The 20211-nt window shown below is 43.8% G+C and overlaps 1 protein-coding gene across 1 annotated transcript in view; it reads left to right on the top strand.

Moving 5' to 3' along the window:
- The window catches only part of ABCB8 (ATP binding cassette subfamily B member 8), a 432700-nt gene that overhangs the window by 52793 nt on the left and 359696 nt on the right, over window positions 1–20211 (top strand). The window contains exon 2 of the mRNA XM_085628480.1: window positions 438–783. Coding sequence (XP_085484606.1) covers window positions 438–783 — 346 coding nt within the window. The remainder of the gene's footprint in view (window positions 1–437; window positions 784–20211) is intronic.

Genomic DNA, 20211 nt, shown 5'->3' with positions numbered 1-20211 from the left:
ACTAGTAAATTCATTTCTGTCAGGAATCCTGTGAATTCCTGACCGAAATAAACAAACACATTTTTGGCCGTAATCATTTATGTACGATCAGAAAAGTCATTCTGATTCAGACCAGTGAACATACAGTTACGACAAAAATGCCTCTGTGTATTAGGTCTTGAGGCAAATTCGGTGAGGGAGTATTCACAATTAATAACAAAAGTAAGGAGTACAGACTCAACACACACTTAGCAGACACACTGTATACCTAAGCAGCACACATACACAGTCACCGTCCCCACTCTCACTGTATCTGAAAATGTGACCCTTGTGTATTTTCTTATAATTGCTAACTTCTCTTGCTGAGGTCAGATGGGTTACTGCTATCTTTGCTGCTCTCAATGTATTCATAGTGGTTCCATCAGCTTCAAATAACCCTTGTATTTTTCTTTTTCTAGTGTCCAGAACGTGCGCTTCTTCTTCTCCCGCAACTCGTTGACCGCAGGCCCCACCTCTCAGCCCATCCAGGCACTGCGGCTTAATGCTCTGCTCCGCAAAGCTGTGCAGTACGCGCCTCGGCAATGCTGGCGTCCCTTCCAGGTGGGCAGGGCAGTGTCCTTTCTGGTGGGACCTGCCCTGGTGACCTTTGGTGGAAGAGTGGTCTACTGCCAGATGGACTTCAACAACAACCACCTCGTAGTCGAACCAGAGAAGAGACGTCATGAAGTGGACCCTGAATTTAACTGGGCTGAGTTCTTCAAGTTCCTGCGACCTGAGACACTTGCTCTTGTGGCTGCTGTGGTGGTATGTTTGTTCATCCTATTTGTTTCTCCTATTTATCCCTTTCTGCTCTCTCTGCCTTTTCAATCCCCTTCTTCTCTTTTTTCTTTCATTATCGTATCTCCCAATCTTTGCCTCATCCGACAGGCACCTCTTTTGCCAAGAAAACCATCACTGATCCAATAGCCTGAGGACAAACTGAACAAGCATTGGCATAGCCAGTAGGTCTCGCCTTTGGGGTCAGGGTAGAGGTACCTTGCTCCCATGGATGTAATATAGAGGTCGCAATGGGACCCATAAAGGTGAAGAAATTGATTTAAAATAGTTTTTTTTACACGTGGCAGCATTCGCTGATCCACTGCGGCACTCAACGTGGACCTGTGTGGATCTGTGAATCCTGCCGTAACTTAAAAGTAAGTTCTGTTATTCATGGGAAGTTTCGGGGTCATCCGTTAAGTGGGGGCTGAGGAAAAGGGGGTTCAAACAAAGTGCATTTTCCCATTTTAATTCCCATAGGAATGCTTTGTCGAACCTACAGCCTGAACTGCAGGATAGAATTGCACCAAATTTGGCAGAAAGGTAGATGTTGTTACGCAGATTGTGCATTTTGTTATTTGGTGCAAATCCGTTCAGTCGTTTTTCAGAAATGTAAGTTAAAAATAATAGTGATATCTCAGGTTGTGAAGCCTTTGTGGAAAAAAGACTAGCTCGTGCAGGGAAATGCTCAGCTCTGATTGGCTGCCAACACTTCAACAAGGAAGTGTTTGCAGCTATTTTGGGACTCTGCTTCAAGGAGTCCTAAAAACATTTCACAATAAAGAAAAGGGGGAGGGTAGGAAAACCCTAGCCCCCAATCCATGGTTTTGAGGTCCCGCTGGGACCCAGCCACGGCATAAAAGTATTTTTTTTTTTAATTAAATTTTGCGGCAACATTCGCAAATTTGCTGCAAAAAAAAAACGCACGGGCTCCTGTACTTGCTTTTAAATAACCCCCTGGTGGGCCAGGTCCTGGAGGCATATCATAAATATAGGAGGGGGGCACACGAGCCCCCCCTCTTAGGGCTTAGCAAAACCCCATTGACCGCCATCTCGGGGACCCCCCTACCCGGGGGACTGCCACTTCCCCGGGGCTTATTACAAAAATATGGGTGGGCTTCGTGGACCCTTCCTGCCCCCGGGGACCACCACCTCCCTGGAGCTCTTTATATTTGACTTGGGGGGGCCTCACGTACCCCCCCTGGGTCCCAGGGCCACCACCTCCCTGGAGCTAAACTCTAAAATCGGAGGGGGGGGGGGGCCGTGGCCCCTCCCCCATGGCTGTTCTCGGCCCCTGGCAATGCCACCTCCCTGGGACGCAGGCCCTAAAAGAAGAAAGGAGGGGGGGCGCTTGGCCCTCCCTCCTAGAGCCATCCCTGCGGATGGCCCTCGAGGGTGGCGGTCCAGGGTTGGCTCCAGCAATGTCACAGGGTGCCCACCTCGGGGAATGAAGACCCCATGGCTGCTGGAGCTCCTTAGGGGCCTACAAGACCTCCTGTTATCTCCAGTAAACTCCACACAGTGAGATTGCTGAGAGGTGATTGGAGGCCACAACCCCTTTCTCCACCACTCTGCAAAAGCGCCTCTTCGTGCACTGCTAGTGGGTGAATAGGTCCCCTTGCCTCCTAAGGGCCTCAGCACTAAAGTGGACTTTTTTCCCCAAGCAGCAGTGTGATGGAGAGAGGGGGTGTGGCCTCTGACATCCTCTCAGCAATCCAGCTATGTGGTTCTTACTGTATGTAACAGGAAGGCTAGTTGGCCCCCAAGGACCCTCAAGAGCCAAGGGGATTTCATCCCCCAACTAGTAGTGTGCTAGGAGGCACGTTTGCAGAGTGGTGGAGAAAGGGGGCATGGCTACCGAAAACCTCTAAGCAAACCCACTGTGTGTGGCTTGCTGGTGGTAACAGGAGATGTAGTTGGCCCCCAAGGACCTTCAATAGCCAAGGGGACTTCATCCCCCTACTAGTAGTGCGCCAGGAGGAAAGTTTGCAGAGTGGTAGAGAAAGGAGGCATGGCCTCCTACCAGGTCTCTGCGATCCTGCTGTGTGGGACTTACTGAAGGTAACAGGAGGTGTAGTTGGCCCCAAGGACGTCATTGAGGGCCAACAACCACTCCTGTTATAATGAGTCCCACACAGCGGGATTGCTAAGAGGTTTCTCTGAATAATGTAATTAGTTCTGAATCCTATACAGTCTCTTGGAAGAAAGCCTGTATTAGACCAATTCTAAAGAAACTCTCTCTCGATCCACTAGATGTGAAAAACCATTGAACTATATCAGCCTGCCACTGGTGGCAAAAAAACTAGAAAAATCAATTAATCAAGATCTAATTGGTTATTTGATTGTATCAAGGCTGGACTATGTCAATGTCCTGTATTTAGGACTACTAGACTCTTTGCTGAACCGCCTGCAGGTGATGCAGAACGCGGCGGCTAGGGCAACACTCATGGTTGTGATCCAGTGGCGTACCAACAACAGATACTCCACTACCATATACTCACCTGGGCCCACAAACCCACACAATTGAGTAAACCGCTGGAGTCAAATTATTTTTATATGTGTAATCACAGAATCGGGATCAGTTATTTATTATTTCTAACTAACCCTTCACTGTTCAAAAAGTTCTTTCCTCTGGTCAATGGGCCATTAATTGAACTAATTGATGGTGATAATGTACATATCTTAATTTTTCTATTCTATAAGTAAATAACCACAGACTCAGGGAAGTTTTAAGTTTTTCTCTAAATTAAATTGCATGTGAACCACTTCCAAAATACAGTACAGACACCATCCCCCATTAGGAGAGAAAATTCAATCAATTAATCATCAAACGCAAACTTCGGACTCATGCAATGACTTATGCACAGAAAGGGAGAGGACCGAGAGAAAAGAGCATCTGAAAATATACGAAATAATAATTACCAAGAATGGTGTGAAGACCAACCCCCTGGCCAAAGGGCTGGTGAGGGTCCCCTGGGATAGTTCAGGCGACAAAGACTTCAGGACAGGATTCCGGACAGGATAGATGACCTCTCTAGAACCGACGATTGTGCCGCACGCCTCTCTGACACTCTCTTCCTCCTCGAGATTCTTCTGCAATATTCTTATTTAACCCCAATTAATTTAGGATAGAAAGTTCTGCATTTGATTCTTCTTCAGCATCTCTCTTCTGCATCAGCACCACCCACTCTTCGGATAGCACCCACGCTCACAGCATCTCTGCATCGACGTCTCTCTAACTAACTAAAAACTACCTCAGTTATACCTTTCGTCCTTACTGTTCAACCCACTAATGTTTCAATATCATAAACATTCTAAATCTAATTGGTCAGGCAAGGGGAGATGATCATCACACCTTGCTTACATTTCACCTTTTTCAGTTAGCCCATTGTTTATAGATCCATCCCCTTTATTTTTATTCATAAGCTTTATTCCCACCCGCATTCACATTTCATCTGCAACAATTGTTGAAAATCTAACATTCAAACTCATTCATTTAAACTTTTCACTGCTAGTTCCCAGGCTCAGTCATTCTGCGACCTTGTCCTTCTTCCGACCCTTATGTCATCCTTCCGAGTCCACTCTCAGTAGTCATGCGCGATTGATCATGTGACTCAGCTTACTTCGGACATACACGAGAGGCCCAAATACGCACTATTAAAAAAGTCAGAAAGACAAACGTTAATTTAAAAAATAAATGGGTTCACTTTATACCACTCATCTCTACTCTATTCCCCTTCATTTATTAATACTTTTCCCGCATTAGCATTAGTAAAATAGCTTGTTTTCTATTCAGCTAAGCAGGTGCCATGCATGTGAGTCTTAAAGATGCCATTTTGGTGCTTTCTGCTCATTCACAAGAATTTCCCTCCAAGCGTTATTCCGTCATACTGCGTAGATGCAGTTGATGCCTGCGCAGTAAAGATTTCTCTGTTAAAGCAGTTTTAGTCCAAAGTTCATGTTATTAATGTTTAGCAAACACAAAGGCAAGCTTCTCTAACCTGCGTGCTGGTGTGGTTCATATTAGTTTTACACAATTCGTAATTAATAATATGTTAGTTTGTCAAACGAGCGGATTGCTTACGAGCAAGTCTCTTCTACGAGTCCTTGCTCCATCAGTTGTTCCCAGAGAGCACATGTCCATCCATCTGAAGTCTCTGCACTGGTTGCCGGTCTGGAAGCGGATTCAGTTCAAAGCTTTAGTTCTAGCTCATAGGGCCCTACATGATACTGGAGCCGTCTACATTAGGAAAAGGATACAGCACTACGTCCCACAGATGGCCCTGAGATCCTCTGCACAGCTTCTGATGACTATCCGGAAAGTTTTCCTGCTCTCTTTGGGTGGCCGTTCCTTTCAAGTCTTGACCTCCCGGCTATGAAATGGACTACCATTTTCCTTAGGCAGGTGCAAGATCTCTTGCCATTTAGGAAACATTTGAAGACCTGGCTTTTCCGGCAATAGCACGGCTGGCCGCCCTCTATCCTGGTAGGAGGACTGACATCTGTCTCGTAGTCTTGTAGCGCCGTGACACTCTGTGGAGTAGCCGTGCGCTTTATAAGTCCCTTGTTACATTACATTACATTTGGATACAAATGACCTTCTGGATTCCGCACAACATGGTTTTAGACCAAGGCACTCCACAGAGTCGGCTCTAATCGTGGCAACGGAGGAAATACACAAGCAGCTGGACTGAGGCGGAAGAGCCGTCCGGATACTACTTGACCTATCAGCCGTGGTTTTACAGTGAATCATCTGGTACTGACGCAACGGCTGAAGGCAATAGGAATTTAATAGGTGGCTCTAACCCTTCTCACTTCGTTTCTTACTGCAAGGGAACAGAGGGTGTGTTGGGATCATTTTACATCACAGAGGTTTTACCTCCCCTGTGGTGTTCCGCTGGGCTCAGCCTTGTCACCAACTCTATTTAACATATATGTTATGCCTCTGGCCAAGTTAGCGAGGGCTCACGGGTTCTCGCTGGTAACTTACGCCGATACAACCAATGAGAGTGACTGTTCCTATCAGAAGAGAGAGAAAGTATGGGAAAGGAACTCTGGTCATCCTACTACTCTGTTTGTGGGGGACAGTGTGTCATGATCTTGATGCCCTCACACACCCTGAAGGATGTCATGCTTCATCATTGGGCTGTTGCTCCTCGTCGGGCCGGCGCTGCAATGAACTACGGGTCCCTCGAAGGGTCACTTTGTCAGAGATCTTTTGATAAAGCTGTGTGGGTGCGTGGTGGTGAGAGGCTATGAAGTCCTAATGTGAAGTTAAAAAATGAACGGAGGGGTAGTAAGTAAATTTATTGAAAAAGGAAGTCCCTCTGTCATTGTTAAAAACCAAGAGGGTGGTGCTGCACTGTGAGGGGTATTATGGCCCTCTGTAGCTAGGTGTGTAGCATAACCCTAATGGATATGCTTTTAGGTCGACATGTTTCACGCAAAATCGCGGTCTCCGGAGGAGATCCAAAAGCCCTTCTTCAGGACCAATAAAGGTAGTTTATATAAAGAGTAGGAGAGATAATGGCCTATGGTAATCTAATCCCACTGGGAAAGTGTAGGAGTAGTACTCTGGAAACTTATCCCAATGACACGTAGATAGTCATCTCCATTTCCTCAAATGCCGAAATTCGGGCAGGTAGATTTCACAGTTGTCTGAAGCAAATCATGGGGTGGATGCATCAGAGATATCTCAAATTAAACCTAGCCAAAACTGAGATCATGGAGTTTGGGACAGGTCTTCCTCTATGGGATTAATCCTGGTGGCCGGCAGAAGCAGAGCACTCCCCAAATCTCTTAGTAAAGGTTAGGAACTTAGGATTTCTGTGTGATGTCCAGCTAAACTTTGCCAGACAGATCAATCCGGTGACATCATCCTGCTTTTATTAGTTGAAAATCCTGCGTAAATTCCTACCTTTTATCCCTTTAGACCTCAGAAAAGTGGTTATAGTCGCACTAGTTGTCTCCCGTATCGACTACTGTAATGCAGTCTTTCTGGGCATTGACAAACGCCAATTGTTAAAACTTCAGTCACTGCAAAATGAAGCAGTTTGAGTGCTGCTCAATATTCCAAAATAACATAATATCTCAAGTAGCGTTAGTGAGCTTCATTGGCTACTGATCAAGCAGCGCATTTAGTTTAAGCCTTTATGCCTGGTGCATAAAGCACTGTATGGTGGAGGGTCTGGGGACCTACAGAAACTTTTTCAGTGGTATTTACCAAATTGGAAGCTTAGATCTGCCAACAAAGAATTCGTTTAGGTCCCCAGAATCTATAAGGCCAGAGGGGGAGGTAGTAGTCTCTCATACCGAGCATCGAAGCTTTGGAATGAACTACCTCCCAGCATTAGGTGTCAAAATTCCAGACCCCGGGTACAGGAAAATGCTTAAGACCTGGCTTTTCCCTGCAAGGGAATGAAGCCGTTTGCACCGACTGTTGTTTGCTCCCCTGCTACATATAGCGCCAAGACGCCTCGGCATTTGTGCGCTCTACAAGTTGTCTACTTGCTTACTTACTTAGGTCTTTGGAAGCCACGCCCCCTTTCTCTGCCACTGTGCAAGCGTGGCTCGTGGTGCGCTACTGGTTGGGGAATGAAGTCTACTTTACTCCTGATAGACCTTGGGGGCTAAGAAGCCTTCCTGGCACCTCTTGTATGTCCCACGCAGTGGGATTTCGGAGAGCTGGTCGAAGGCCCAGCCCCCTTTCTCTATCACTTTGCAAACGGGACTACTAGTTAAATAAGCATTAGTAAATGCATTAGGTTTTGCCTATGTGATAAATAAATTTTTTTGGTAAGTTTTAAGTTGGTGAGCAGTTTTGCAATATGATTTAAAAAAAAAACTCTGTGAAAGTGTTATGACTTTTTTTTTTCCAGAAAGTATTTTGCTCGTGTACATACAATTATACTTCTTTTACCCCCCCCCCCCAAAAAAAAACATTTAGGTGAAGGAAACACCAACGTACCCCTCTTTCATGTCAGAAAGAAACAAGCATTGGCATAGCCAATAGGTCTCGCCTTTGGGACCTTATAAGTGTTTAGTTATCCAGCACAATATCCTAGGTGCAACAGCATCAAGTATTGCATGGCTAAACCCTTATAAGGTCCCAAAGGCGAGACCTATTGGCTATGCCAATGCTTGTTAGATATGCCACTAGCTAATAGGGTTGTGTGCTCTGCATCACCAACATGAAAGTTGGACTCGCGTACAGAGGTCCATTATTCCATGGAAAAAGCTACTGTCAGAATAGATGCCTGGTATGGAGCCACTTGTTCTTTTTCGCATGAATCCTAGGCCCAATATGACAGAGTGGGGTCACGGAAACTGCATGGACTAGCATGACTACAACGTTGACGTTTCGACCCTGGGTGGACGCGCAGCTAATTAAGCGTCAGAGGCGGGTCTTCATCAGGACTGGGGGTGGGGAAGCAATTGTTGACAGCCTGTCAAATAATGAGAAAGATGTATTAGGTGTGTCCAACCTATCCACTGAGTAAAAGTAAGAAGAGGTAATATGATTAAGCGCTTACCGCATGCAATAAAATGAAAAAGATACCACTGGACCTGGATCGCTTCCAATTTCAAAGTATTGCTAAACCTACACCTCCAGGTTGTGGTCTAAAAGACATTTTTTTAAGTACATGCGAGGCACATATCGCGCCTGTAATGTCTACTAAAGCGTGTGAGAATGCTTGCCAGAACATGACTCCGATTATTTTGTCATACTTTGTGTGCGCATGTTGGCACTATACGCCATCAAAGATTACTTAGGAAATCAAAAATGTGAAGCCAAGGACAGCAGGGAACTACTGAAGCGGTCACGTACTTAAAATGACTTTTGAGTTAGTGCCGGTCAGATAAGAGCGTGTACTGCTTGGGGAAAACATAGACAGCAAGTAAATACTGAAGAAAGGCAACTTCGTGAATCATGGAAGCTCACACTGCATTGAGAGCGCTTTGAGGAGTACTAAGTGAGTGAAAAAATTCTTTCCAACGGAGCGCCATAATTAGCAGAGGACTGCTAATGCACGTTTAATCTAAGCCAGCAATTAAATTTGGAGCCGAAGTAAAATGCAGGCTTACGTTGATATAGTGGTGTGTGGTATACTAAGGACCTTCAAGTTACTTAATGTTTGGAGGAGGGTAAACCGTGATTAATGGAGTAATATGAATAGTGAGGAATAAGGTAACGCTTACGGATAACGCGAAGACTGGCTTGAATAATTCAAGTGCAAGCTCAAATGCAGGCTTACGTAAAAATAGTGGCGCGTGGTATGCTAAGAACCTCCTAGTTACTTAGTGTTTGAAGGAGCGCTAACCGTGATAAATGGAGTACCATGTATCAGCGCGCTCAAGGATTACATGATGAAATCAGCGAATGTGAAACCTACACTTATAATAGAAAGGGGCGCGAGGTCCGATAGAAAACTAAAAAGTGAAAGAGTCAAGGTGCTTAAGCATAGCGCTATCCGTGCACACTTAGAAATTAAACTGAATGGAATTTCTCATGGAACGATAAAATCTCGAGTGAGCTCCACCAGCCGGTTGGGCCCGAGAAACAATAATTCAACCACGCCGCCTGTGAGCGATCGGGACGCTGTGAGCGAAGAGAAAAAGATTTATAAAGGGCAAGCATTCCATTGAATAATAAACAAGCAGAGATAAGAAAGGCAGATGCGGCCGCGAAAGTGAAAGTAATGGCCAGCGATGCGGAGAAAGAGATAAGAAAGGCAGATGGCGGCTGCACGCGTGCATGCGAGCGTGCACGCAAGCTTGAGGCCAGCAAAAGCTTGTGGGTAGCACTCTGAAAACCCCCTTACTAAAAGTCGAGCAAGCAGCGCATGCGCTGCTCTAGGCTCGACCTAAAAAAGTCGAGCAAGCAGCGCATGCGCTGCTCTAAGCTCGACCTAAAAAACAATAGGCACAAACATATCACGGCCCAATTTAAATGTGTTAGGTAAATCAGACTTCTGAGACACAGAGGTGGTTCTTTGGCAACATTGATTAAATATTAAGTACTGTGGTATGAGGGTATTCAATTAAGGCGTGTAACAAGCAAGTCATCTTGGCAAACAAACAGTAAATGCCTCCGCTCAGCCTTGTTTAGGAGAGGAGAGAGGGTTTTATCGCTGACAGTGAACCCCTTCTGTAAACATTTTGAGTCTCTGCACATTTGAGTGATGATAAAGCTCTGTCAGCTACCCTGTAAATGGATGCAGCCAGACACTTGAAATAGTGGTGATGTCGCTGCGGCCGAGATTTTATAGGCTGGGCACATGCAAATCCTAGAGCGCTGCCTCGATAGAATGGCGCCACTAGAAAGCCCAGACAAGTAACCAGAAAGTAAAATCAAGTGGCTAAAATCACGAGCAATTTTTTTGAAAGATTAAAGTTGTACCCTGCGCACAACAGGGACTAAAAGGTGCAAAAGTGCAGTAAATGTATGCCTCCCCCCCCAAACAGAGTGTCAGCAGAATGGTTCTCACTAGCCCCCAAATACAGTTACCTCCTCTGTGCCTTGGCCATAATTTTATGGTCTGGGCCCCAGATACCTCAGGTTGCATTCGTAAAATTGCTTTCAAAAAGAACAAACAGTGGGAGGAGGAGAAGATAGTGAGCACAAGCAGTGGTGAAGGTTAATGCAGCATGTGGGAGCCAGAGGGCAGGGAGAGTGCAACCCAAAACAAAAAGCCCTGCGGAATGAAGACAGCAGAACGAGTGCTCGTCAGAAGTGCAGCGAAGAAAGTATAATGCTCACCACTTTTGGCTTGCGGAATCTGGCGGTCCTGTGAATTCTGCTGACGCTCCACCACACGCGCCGCCTACTTTCCACCACTGCAGAATTTAGAGTTTGTGAATGCAGCTTTGAGCAACTTGACAAGATTATACCAATGTGATAAGAGTGTGGGTGAGGGGAGGGGCAGAGTCTGTTTCTGTTCCCTCACATACAAAACCTTAAAAAAAATAGTTCCACAAAAGCGGATGGAAACAGTACTTAAAAAACACTGCAAAATTTCACGAGTGCTTTGAGGAACATTTGTTTTATATTCAAATGTATGCGCGTATTGTGATAAAATGTGGGAGACTAGAGAGTGATAGAGAAAGGGCATTGAGGCTCGATGGCAAAACAATATTGTTCTGTGAAAAAAAGCACTGTGCAGGTGAAACATAAAAATAGGTTGTGGGCTTATTTAGTAATGTTGGATGTATTGGCTACAGGCGTACCCACCAGATGCAACATTACCAAAGATGTGTTACTTTTACTTCTTAGACATGTCCGTATTAGACAGATGTTGTCGGCGATATTAAAGTCGGGGTCACAAAATGAAGTAAAAAGTTTAGTTATATTTTGACTGTGATCTTATTTCAGTCATTTAGGCTGTGGCTGTGTCTGTGCAGGGCAAAAGCGCAGCACCTTCTTTCCGAATTCCGTACATTGAGTTCAATTATTACATGAAGTATTTGTAACACCTTTTAGTAATAGTGCTCCGAAATAAGAAAACCACTGTAGCCTGACCCGTTAGAGGCTTGCCTTTGTTATTAGAAAAGCAAAGCACCGACCTCTCTACAGCAACAGTCTCTTATGTTTCGAGTCACCAATGAAAGTTTGTCGAACAGATCCACAGAAATTGTAGCACTCACTGATCGTTTGACCTGACCGAATGTACTGGGAGTTAATATTTGCAGTAATTCTCAGCACGGCACAGAAGGGGGCAGCATTGTTTTACAACTGTATTGGTTCACTTTAGAACACGTTTCAACATGTACTTCCGAGTTTTGAAACAATACCCAAATATTGTTTATTTAGTTCTGGCAGGGAGGCGACCCGGTATATACCCTCCAATCTGTGAACACCAGTAAAAGTAACGTGCAATTAATACGATGGAGCAGTATCGGGGCGGTTTTCTTCTCTAAAACATTTTTCAAAGTAGTGCCAAATCATATATTTCGAAACGAACTTTAACGCGGGCACCTGATACTAAGCCCAGCAATACTGACACACAGATATCCGACCCCCACCCCAATCGGAGAACAACAGATAGTTGTTTCCAGCTAAGGCCAAACAAAATGAAAGTAGTGTGCCTTAAAGGCAAGAAGATTCTTAACGGGGCAGTGTTTGCATGGGCCCATCAGCCCATGGGGGAGTTATCTTTTTGCACAAGGAATAAAAGTGGAGACCGCGGGGGCCCGTTTCCAAGCAGTGCCGGGAGGAAAGTGGTGGGAGGGACTGGGGGCCTGATGCAAGGGATGCATTAGAAGACCACCGAAGATACGTGGTGAGGAGAAAGAGTGAATAGAAAACGAGAGATTGGCCTATGAAAGCAGGAAGAAAAACACGAGGACCAATGGAATAGAAATCGGAGATAGGAAAACCAGTGCAAGAGGATAGAGGAAGGATATTGATGGCAAAAAAATAGTTCCAGAAACGCGAAAAAATAGTTCCAGAAATGCGAATTAAAGCGGTTCTTCGGCGACGGGAACCTGATAACAGAAGCACATGAGAAACACAGAAACAAGCATTGGTAAACGCAGGAAACAATATGCTGCAGCCAATAGAAATAGAGGAAACATAAGTGGCAAGCACAGGAACCAATGGAAATGAAGGAGGCGGGATGAAATCCCTTTTTAAAATTTATATCAAATACAATAGATTTCACAAGGACGGCGCAAGCACTGTGCAGGCGAAACCTAAAAACCATAGAAATTCACTGAAAAAAAACAAAGGTTACAGGGATCTTGTAATTAGGAATTAGCATTTAAAAAACCTTAGAAATTCCCTTACAAAACCAAAGGTTACAGAGACGTTATAGTTAGGAAATGGAATTAAAAAAAACAAAGGTTACAGAGACGTTCTAGTTGGGCTCAAGTTTCACTCGTACAAAACCAGAGAAATTCAGCTCAGCTAACTAAAACTTGCGCTCCCACAATGCACTGCTTATGACTTCTCAAATGACATCACTGATGACATCTCAAATGACATCACTGATGACATCATCCATAGAAGAATATGTGACGTACACCGCGGTCTTCACACTGCAATACCTTTACAACGCAGGCATTACAACACAAGTCGTTACAACGACTTGCGCTGGAGGGCGCTGGAGTTAGGAATAGTATGATTTACTATTCCAACTCCTGCCTACGTTACAGTAGGGAAGGTGTTGGAATAGTAAATCATACTATTCCTTAGCTTAGAGCGCCATCCAGCGCAAGTCGTCGTAATGACTTGCGTTGTAATGCCTGCGTTGTAAAGGTATTGCGGTGTGAAGACAGCAATGTAATGGATGTCTCCCGCCATAGAATCTCTGACGCACACACTCACACCCCAATATAACCTTTCATACACCCACTCCAACTTCCTCACTACCATTCTCAAAACACACCCATACCAGTTCTTACACACCCACTCACTGATTCATAGGTCTACACACACATCCACTCATACAACCACTCATACACCAACTCACTCACTAAAACAGCCACTGATATATCCACTCATACACCCAAACAGCCACTCACACACTGTCAGTCATCCATAGATCTACTTGCATACCTACTCACTCGCCCATTGCCAATCACACAGCCGCTTACTCACCTATACAGATATACACACACCCACTCACTTATTCATACAGATACTAACACATGCTCACTCACCTATACAGTCACGGACACAAGCACACACTCACCCATACAGCCTCTCACAATCACTCACTTGCACATGCAGTCACTCATATACTCCACCACTCTTCTATACTGCTTTTCACATATGCAGTTATTCATCCATATCCTGACACATCCATCCATTCACTCACAGACACAGCCATAAACACACTGTGTCACCCATACTGCCCCTCACAGATGTACTCACTAACCCATGCAACCACTGATTTACCCACTCACTGATTCATGTAGGCAGTCACACACCCCCTCACCCACCGACACAGACACTCATACACCCATACAGGTACTCAGACAACCAATCAATCACCCATACAGCCACTCATGTACCCACTAACCAACCCATACAGCCACCTAGGCACCAACTGCCAGACTGATACAGACATTCGCACAACCTAGTCACTCACCCATACATTCACTGATACACCTAATCACTCGCTTACACAGTCAGTCATACACCCACTGAATCATCCATACACCTTGGTATATATATTTAAAACTCAAACCTTTTAAAAACACTCACAGTTGTCGGATTATGTCATCAGTGATGTCATTTGATGTCATCAGTGATGTCACTGACCATGTCATAAGTGATGTAATATGTGAGGTCATAAGCAGTGCATTACAGGGGCACAAGCTATATTTAGCTCAGCTGACTAAAACTGTTGAATTTGTCTGGTCTTGTACAAGTGAAACCTGAGCCTAACTATAACGTCTTTGTAACCTTTGGGTTTTTTAGGGAACAAATATATATAGGCTCAATTCCTTCACAACCAATAATAGCATGACAGCCTTGAGACATTGGTAGTCTATTTATAATGTTCATTGCACATTTGAAGCACTTGTCACTTTAAAAACTTTGGTCCCACAATGCAGTGGCATCATGTGATCAAGGCCTGTTTAGGCCGAAACCCGTCATGGCGGATTGTTGGCAATAAACATACAGCACCAGTCATCAGGATCCGTTCTTTCCACTGGCAAGGAATTTTATGAACGGAGTTACTTGGATATGTAACTCTGAGCGGCTTCCTCCGCAATTTCAAGTACCCCCTGTCAAACAAGAGCAGAGTGGAAGGAAGTCCAGCTCAACGGTGGCGGCAACAGCGAGTCGAAAACAGCTAACTTTCCTGGAGGATAGACCACGGCAACCCCCTGACAACACTAGCCTTCTTTCTATGTGATAAGGCGAAGCCCGAGGCAGAGGACCCGAGGGACGCCAGTAACACAAAGGTAGGAGTGGGATCAGAGCCAAGTAGAGAGGTGTGCATGATAAGAAAGACAATAGAGTGTGAGCACTCTCTTACGCCCAACTTGCTTAAATTCAACAAATAAGTCCACAGACACGCTGCGGGACCGGGAGGCAGCAGCTTATGAGATATTCAGTAATTCCCCCATGGGGGATTTCTAGGCACTAGCATCCAGTGGCAGCATGCACGGATAATTCCTAAACATCAGGGACTTGTTTAGGAAATTAGAAAAACGTATGAAACACGAGCACGGTAAATGGTGGCAGCATAAATCTTTGCAGAAATATCTGGACGTGAGCAGAATTCCGAAGAGAATAAGGATTGTGATTGTCCCACGTTTTGAGAACCCTAACATGTTGAAAGAATGGGCAGAATGTAATTTGGAATCATCTGGAAAATTGGTGCAGATTCTTGTGAAATATGCAGAGACTGACTGAATAGAACTTTAGAGACAAATAGATGAGCTAAATGAGGAAATATATACAATGGAGGTAACAGACTTATTAACAAAAAATCGCGAAGAGATGATGAAAAGACTACCCAAGGAAGAGGAAAAAATTACAAATAGAAAAGCTTACAAATTCCACCGTGACAGGGCTGACTATGGAAATGGCCAAATCTTTACGTTTTCGAGAAGATATGACTCGCTTAAATCTGTCAAGAATGTTGGGAAAAATGATAAGACACAAGCCCCAATCACCAATTTAGAACTGTTAGGTGCCACATCAACCTCTGATCTACGTTTTGCCCTGGAAAGCGAGTCTGAATCAGAAACCAACAGGCCACAGACTAGGCAAACTCTCCCTGGCAGAAGATCTATATTTTTTATGCCAGGACAGACGACAAACATTGCGTCCGAGCACGCTAAATGCCAGAGCAGGCAAAGGAGAAACAAAAGGTGGCGGGAAAGAAGAAAGCTCTGCCAGCAACAAAAAAAACAAAAAACAGGCAACAGGCAGATGGAGACACAAGTAGACCAAGTATCGTGTAAGGCAAGAACAATAATCAGTTTATCATAGAACAATAATCAGTTTATCATAAGACAACCTGAATCAGGCAGTAACTCAACTGTTATCATTAGGTTTATCTTTCTGACCAGAAAGTAATTTCAATTACTCACAAACAAGGATCAATGTCTACAAGTTTGTTCGGAAACTGAAACTTAAAAAGTACCATCTTTTGCGTAAATCCAGTGAAAGTACTAATATTGCCCAGCCGGATATTTCCTCTCCTAACCCTAGCAATTTGTTGATTTCAGACATCCATCTGTTATGTGATCTACAGAAATTACAAAATGAAAAGACGATCACATTCCTCCAGGTGAAGTCACTATGCAATCGAGTATGGTTCAACAACAGATGAACACGTTTGCAACGGTTTCCACACCATCTAAGCCCAAATCTACATTTCATCCGATCATGCCGCGTGATTCTATAGATATATTTAATGACCATGTGATAGCTCAAATTAAAAGATTAAATTGCATTCATAGAACACGCACGAGCTACAGCAATCAGTATTATCAGTATCGCCAATTGATGAATAAACTCCAAAACAACAATGATATCGTCATCCGAAATTCAGAAAAGGGAGGAAACATTGTTATTTGGCCGAAATCAGATTATATGGAGGAAGCGCTCAATCAGTTGAATGATCAAGATTGTTATAAAAGAGAAAACATCCAGACAACCCGACCACTATATAATGAATTTTACTGTAAGTTATTGGCATGGAAAAGTGCTGGACTTTTAAGCTTGGATGAGTATAAATATCTTAAAAATTGTCCAGTTATGCTGGTAATTTACTTTATACACAAGATTAATAAAAATCCTTCGAAACCACCTGTCAGGCCAATAATTTCCACACACAAAAATCTACTAGAAAATACATCCCGATACATTGATTATTTTTTACAAGAACATGTTCGGTGATTACCTTCATACATGCAGGACGCTAGTGACTTTCTTCGGCATATTTACAACGTTGCCTGGCAAGAAGATTATTTACTAATGAAAATGGATGTTTCATTGCTCTACACGAGCACCAACCATAAATAAGGATGGCATTAGAGCACTAAAGTACTACTTGGGCATCAGAGAGATTTGCTTATTTCAACATAGCCAGATACTGATTAACATAACGTCCTTTTGCCCAGAGAACAATCTCCTCATGTTTAAAAATAACATTTTCCAACATGTAGATGGGGTCACCACGGGGGCCAGGTTCTCTCCCAGTTATGCATGTCTTCAAATGGGCTGGTGGGAGGAGCTGGTCCTCATGGCGAACTACAAGGCAAATTTAGATGAGAATGTAGTGGTATGGTTGATATATATTGATGCAAACACAAGGAGATGATGGATGGAGCATGGAATTTTTTCAGACACTCACTCCCAGTCAAAGATCTGGGTTGAATCCATCATCGTTCTTTAGCTCACTCTACCACCCCAGTTCAGACACAGCTATATGTAAATCGGTCTTGACCCTGTGCCTCATGGGAACAGTCCAATCCAAACTACCAAGCCATGTCTTCCCTGGACTGGAAACAAGCATTCTGGGACCGGTTTTGGGCTAACAGCCCTCATCAGCCAGGCTAGCTTGAATCCAGTGGCAAAGTGAGCAAGAGACCCACGTTTGGGCATACCTTTCCCAAATTAGGGCGAACAAAGCAAACACAAGGAGATGATGGACCGAGCGATTAAACTTTTTCAGACACTCACCCCCAGTAACAGATCTGGGTTGAATTAATCATTGTTCTTTAGCTCACTTTGCCACCCCAATCCAGACACAGCTATATGCAAATCAGTCTTGACCCTGTGCCTCATGGGAACAGTCCAGCCCGAACTGCCAAGCCATGTCTTCCCTCGACCGGAAACACGCATCCTGGGACCGGTTTTGGGCTAACAGCCCTCACCAGCCAGGCTAGCTTGAATCCAGTGGCAAAGTGAGCAAGGGACCCACGTCTGAACATACCCTGCCAACTTGGGGCGAACAAAGCAAACACAAGGAGATGATGGACGGAGCGTGGAAACTTTTCAGACACTCACCCCCTGTCACAGATCTGGGTTGAATCCATCATCTTTCTTCAGCTTACTCTGCCACCCCAGTTCAGACACAGCTATATGCAAATCAGTCTTGACCCTGTGCCTCATGGGAGCAGTCCAGCCCGAACTGCCAAGCCATGTCTTCCCTGGACCCGAAACCAGCATCCTGGGACTGGTTTCAGGCTAACAGGCCTCATCAGGTATATCAATGACCTTTTTGTTATCTGGAGGGGCACGAAGGAAAGTGCACTCAATTTTGTATCAGAAATTAACATCAATGATATTAATCTTAATTTCACAGCAATGGTGAGTGCAGAATCAGTCAATTTTCTAGATGTACAGATCTATATTGTCAACCAAAAGATAGAAACTAAATTACACCGTAAAGACACAGCCAGCAATGCCCTGCTTCACGCCTTTAGTTTTCATCCAAGTCATTTGATATATAGCATCCCCTATGGGGAGATGCTTAGACTTAAAAGAATATGTAGCAACAATATAGATCTCAAACTAGCCCAAAGTGACAGCAAAGCTAGATTCATGGCACGGGGATACTCTGAAAAAATAATAGACACTGCAATCATCAAAACACAATCCAAGAGTCGATCAGATTTACTTTTGGGCACTTACAGCAGTGATCTAATCCCCAAACCTACACAGAAAGCCAAAGGAGATCAAGTCAGGCTAATCTTTACTTACAACAAACAAGAAAGATGGTTGAGAATTATAGTTAGAAGAAACTGGCCATTGGTATTAGATGACCCAGTGATTGGTCCCCTCTTGCCCAAATCACCCTCCATAATGTATAGGAAAGCCACTTTCATGAGTGACACCTTGGTCAAAAGTAGTCCAGAGCTGATAGTAGTGGGTGGTTTGCTTACACATAGAAAAGGTTTTTTTCAAATGCAACACCTGTCGTGCATGCACATTTGGGGTCAATAAAACATCATATCTAACCCCTTTCAGTTACAAACCTAACGAAATCAAAAAGTTCCTTACCTGCAGAACTGATGATGTGGTATATTTGTTGGAGTGTTCCTGCGGTTTACGTTTTGTTGGCAGCACTAAGTTGCAAACACATAAGCGGATACTCCAGCACATTCGACAATTACTAAATCTGATCCAACTTATCACGTTGCCCGCCACTTTAAAGAAATTCATGACAATAATTTAGAACATTTCAGATACCATCTTTTAGACTCAGTTTTGAGTTCAAGACGTGGAGGCAACAGGTAAGTCATTTTAAGAAAATTGGAAACTAGATATATCCTAGAGTTAGATACAAAGGTGCCTGGTGGTCTTAATGCAAGTGAAGATCTCTCTACTTATCTTTAACATCAATTGATGTCCATTTGCCCACATAGCAGAAAAGGGCACAATAATTTAGTCCCTGTATGCCCCACACTCCCCGTGAGGAAAAACAATTTCAACAGTCCTTATTAACATTAGTGAGATCCCGAAGCATAAGTCAATGAAACAATGTAGCCAACCCTCAGTATTGACACATAAGGAACTAGTGGACATTTAGACAGATATGATGGGGGACTTAAACATTACCAAGGACATTTAAGTCCGGTAGTTAACCATTCAGTGCTGCTGTTTGCCTGTTGCTATACTATCTTGCACTTCAGATAACCATTATGGTTTAACTTTTTTAAAGTAATAAAGCACTTTATCTTTGGTAATTTTGGCACTTAAAACACTTGTGCACTTTATACAGACTAGAACAGAAATGTGAGTTAACATTTGACCCACAGGGGCCATAGTATATAGTGAATACTCCATATGGTGCAGTGTCATTTAAAACATACTGTCACAATTAATTAAACCAGATTGTCATAAGTAAAGTAATCATGATTAGTAATTTGGATCACTAAATCAAAGTTTTTAAAGTAATGGTGAACCCCACGATTGCATATGAGAAATAATGCATTTAGGCTTTTATTTACATTCTCTGTATTGGTTTTCATATAATGATTTTAAAACCGATTTGACTGCTGTTTTGTTATGTAAATGTAATTAACTGGTATGGCGCACTTTTGTATAAATCTAAAATAAACAAAATGAGACTGCTGCACATGTGATTGTAAGATGGCTCAATGCCATCATAACCAATAATTGTATGATGGCCTTGAGACATTGGTAGTCTGTTTATAATGTTCATTGTACGCTTGAAGCACTTGTCACTTTAAAAACTTTGGTCCCACAATGCAGTGGCGTTCCACAATGCAGTGGCGTCATGTGATCAAGGGCTGTTTAGGCAGAAATGCGTCATGGTGGATTGTTGGCAATAAAAATACAGCACCAGTCTTCAGGATATATCCATATATCCAAGTTGCACCGTTCATAAAATTCCCTGCCAGTGGAAAACATGGACCCTGAAGACTAGTGCTGTATATTTATTGCCAACAATCCCCCATGATGCATTTCTGCCTAAACTGCCC

The sequence above is a fragment of the Triturus cristatus genome, chromosome 10 (assembly GCF_964204655.1).
Source record: "Triturus cristatus chromosome 10, aTriCri1.1, whole genome shotgun sequence".
NCBI classification, from domain to species: Eukaryota; Metazoa; Chordata; class Amphibia; order Caudata; family Salamandridae; genus Triturus; species Triturus cristatus.
The sequence above is the reverse complement of the archived record's forward strand: the minus strand, read 5'-3'. Positions and strand labels throughout refer to the sequence as shown.